The sequence below is a fragment of the Prunus avium genome, chromosome 2 (assembly GCF_965620075.1).
Source record: "Prunus avium chromosome 2, drPruAviu1.hap1.1, whole genome shotgun sequence".
Taxonomy (NCBI): domain Eukaryota; kingdom Viridiplantae; phylum Streptophyta; class Magnoliopsida; order Rosales; family Rosaceae; genus Prunus; species Prunus avium.
In genome coordinates, this window is record NC_142285.1 from 21,834,882 (window position 1) to 21,838,897 (window position 4,016).

At 35.1% G+C, this 4,016-nt stretch overlaps 1 protein-coding gene across 1 annotated transcript; it reads left to right on the forward strand.

Moving 5' to 3' along the window:
- Window positions 1-215: 215 nt before the first annotated feature.
- Window positions 216-3,740, forward strand: LOC148296609 (uncharacterized). The gene is made up of 6 exons (XM_088248580.1): window positions 216-288; window positions 485-623; window positions 889-900; window positions 1,644-1,770; window positions 2,066-2,122; window positions 2,223-3,740. The coding sequence occupies exons 1-6, from the start codon at window positions 216-218 to the stop codon at window positions 2,328-2,330; spliced, it is 516 nt and encodes a 171-aa protein (XP_088104706.1). The 3' UTR covers window positions 2,331-3,740.
- Window positions 3,741-4,016: the final 276 nt, after the last annotated feature.

The window sequence follows — 4,016 nt, forward strand, 5'->3', positions numbered from 1 at the left end:
CACTCTCAAATGAGTCATCGTCTCCACAGCATCCTCCTCGGCACCACCATACGCACCCATCGCTCCATTCCTCCCCAGATAATTTCCAGGTTCCTCGCATGCCAAATCTATTGGCCTCTACGTGTTTGTTTATATGCTTATTTATACAGTTTTGGGTTCTGCGTTTTGTTTGCAGGGCTTGGTTTTGTAGCGGTAGATTCAGAAACCAGACCCACATGGAAAGCCATGCTTTTTGTGAGGAGGTTGTGGGTGACTCTGAGCTCTTGGTTAAAAAAATGGCTGCTATTTGTAATGCCGGTCCCGCCAAACTCCAGGTTGCCCATCTACATTCCCTTTGTTTTTTATCTTTTTCAATTCTAATGACGCTTATGTTTGATATCCAATTCTTTATTTTTCTTCGACCAGAAAAAGATTAATTATTTTTCTTATTTAAAGTTTTGTGGTCTTTGAACTTTATTCTTTGTTATCACTATCTGTTTGAAAGATTTATTTATTTTATTTTTGATATTCATTGAGAATCCGGAATACGATAAGAAAAGGCAGGAATTATATGAACATTATCATCCGTTAGAATTCTCCCCGACAATTCCAATTGAAGAGAAAACTAAGCTTATGGAAGAATGGTATTTTGCCTACTTAATTGAATCTTAAGGACACTGCCCGGGATTGAATCAAAATGAATTCTTGTGTTGTTATATGCTTCTGGGTAGCCTCTATTAGTCTATTTTTTTATATTATGATCACCTAACTGGCATGAATTAGTTCACCTGAAAGTTCATGTTCATATGGAGCCATAACAATGTTACCTCAGTCCAAGGAGCTATAATATGTTACCTTAGTCCAATAATTGGATTTCAGATCACATGAATACTGATTGCATGGATACAGGTGGACAAAAATGTTAGAAAATTATATATTTAATTTTTTAATAATTGAATGGAAATTAAATTGTGGGACTTGTGACTTTAAGTACATGACTTTTATGAAATGGTATGTATCCATTGGGAATAGTCATGTTCTTAATCAAGGAAAAATAAAATATTATTTATTTTGTTTGTAAAATAATAATTCTTTATGTGTTAAGTTGCATTGTTTCATATATGAAAGGTTGCATTGTTTCATAGAAATTGAAACATTGCACTTCTTGGCTTAAGTTGCATTGTTTCATATATGAAAAGTTGCATTGTTTCATAGAAATTGAAACATTGCACTTCTTGGCTTATGGTTGCAACAGGAAAAGACACATTTGTTAATATTTTTTCAGTCACATCTTTTCTGAACAGAGGCCTTGTTGCCTATAAATAGAGAAGATCCTACAACATTTATTTTCATCCAATTGTCATCCAACAATAGTATTATTTAGAGCATTCATAGCATTATATTTTTAGAAATATAGTGAGTTAGTAAGAGAGAGTTCATACACAAGTTTGAGTTCGCTTTTCTTGGGGATTGTAGTGCTACTTCAACAAGAAGCCGATCGTTGTATCCTGGGAGACGTTTGCCAAGCAAATCCTAAAAGCACCTGTGAGGAGGCAATTTCGTCTTAAGGAGATAGAACCAAGTTCTAGACTCGATCATCTGTAAAGTATTCTTAATTTTCCTTGTCATTATTTTCTTGTACTTATTTCGAATTTATAGTGAAGTTTTATTTTCGAAATTCATGGTCTCTTAATTGAGGGAGGCCTTACCTATGATGGAATAAGGCAATCTGTCGCTAACTCCACAATTGCATTTAGGGAGGGTGTTGTTGAACTATTTGAGTTTTTGGAGGTAAGTTTAATTTTGCTGCAATAATTATGTGAGTAACTGGCTACATGTATGTTTAATGTTTAATTTCATCTATGTCCTAGGATAGAAAGAGTCCATTGAAGATTTTGATCTGTTTAATGTTTGAGTTCATTCATAATGAATTAGTTTATGTTGGCTTCGTCATTTGTTCTCTGATGCAACGTCCTAAAACTAACTCAGTCTAATTTTTTTCCTTTCATTTTTTTAGTGGAAAACAGAGAAAAACTTATTCTCATTAAGCTATACCATTGCTGTTTCCCTCTACCCACTTTTGCAGGAAAGAGAAATTCCCATTCTTATATTTTCTGCTGGACTAGCTGATATCATAGAGGAGGTTAGTTAAGTTTTGTGGCCATATTTCTTGCCATTTTAAATTTCTAGGTCTATTTCGCAACTTTCTTGTGCATTAATGCCTTTTCTTCTCATTGTTCCAGGTCCTTAGGCAGAAGATTCACAGGCTTTTCAAAAATGTGAAGATAGTCTCAAATCGGATGGTATTCAATAATAACGGTCACCTTGTATCTTTTCAAGGTATCCACTAATGCTGAATTGTTTTCGCACTATAAAGATAATGTCCTACTATGGTATATCAGAAACAAGTTGTTCTAGGGAAAATATGTTTTGTGTTTATTTAAAACTTGTTTGTTTGTATTTTTGTCCAGTGTCAAGGTTGACAATATGGGCAGGTGATCGGTGCATATTTATATATCATTTTGTACCCTTCTAACTTATAATTTGATTATGTTTTTGAGTTAAACTTGTGCTTTTAATAAATTTTGTGTTTGTTTCAGTGTAATAAGCTTGAGACTCATTAAATGCATTTTGGAGACAAGTTAGCTCAAAACGGTGTCTGCAGATCAGTCAACTTCACAAATTGAACTGTACTTGCTCAAGAAGAACCATATGATGAGCCATATATCATTGGAAAGATGCGAAAGTCTAGTTTCTGGATAATTTTACGGTTCATGATTCCCAGTTTTCTAGAGAAAGTTATGCAAGTTTTGGCAGCTTAAGGTCAAATTCGGCAGCATCTGCGTTACTGGGCCAAAAATGACATTTGAAGGTCTATCCGATTTTTTCTTGAGTTGGGCTGCATATGCTTGGAAAGATAATTCAAATGGTTTGAAGATCCAGATTTTTCCAGATTTTTTAGGAGGGAAGATCAAGCCCAAAACAAGCCCACAAGCTGACTGCAATGCATTGTCATGCATGACATAGGCATTCCAGCTATGAAAGTTTAAATGAGCAAAAACAAGGCATTGTGGGAAACCTGTTTGGATAAATCAAGAAGCACTTTCCAGGCTGCTAGTGGGATTAGTTGGTACATACTGGAGCTATTAAAGAGAAAGAATGTGCATGCATGTGAAGCAAAAAGAAAGGAAAGAAAAGAAATGAAGTCAATTCCAGTCTATTTTCGACAGTCAACTTGCAAGGCCCAAAACGTATACTTGTACTGCTCAGATGGGAATACATTCTTCATAAACGTTGTTCCAATGGGTGTCTATTATGACATATCCAAATTTGAGCCGCATTGGATACATATTGAAATCTCAGGCCTTCCTACACCAAGCCTGGTTCAAAAGAATCTTTTTTTTCCAGCAACCAAAAGAAAACCCACATGGGTTGGCAGCAAAAGGCAGCCACAATTGAACACCTTTGAAACCTATGTGAAGAAAGCTTGAGGTGCAGCAGCAAAAGAAGTATGGGATGGAATTAATTCCAACCACACTAACATAGACAAGATTAAGTGGGAGTTATGAATTGTATTAAAAGAGGAATGGTGGTGTTGGAATTCATCATGAAGTCTTCAAGCTTCAAAACACACCCCCAAGGGGGGGAGCTCTCAACCACTTCTCTAGAGCTCCCCTCCCTTCTCTCCCTCAAATTCTCTTAGTTTCTCTTTCTAGTTTTCAATTGTTGTAATGAAATCTTTGTGCTGAAATTCTCCTTAAGTTTTTTTTTAGTTCCACTTTAGTTTTCATTGTTATGTAAATTCTTTTCTTTAGTTTCAAGTTTGATTAGTTTCAAGTTTCAATTATGGTTTTTGTTCTTATTCATTATGCTTATAAGTTAATATGCTAGTTTGAATGATTGATCACCATTTAGGTTTGCATGTTAGCTATCTTGGTTTGAATTAAGAGTAGACACCATGCTTTAATTCGAATTGAACTATGAATATGAAGAGTATGTATGGACATTCGACAACAGGGATTAGATACATACTTGGT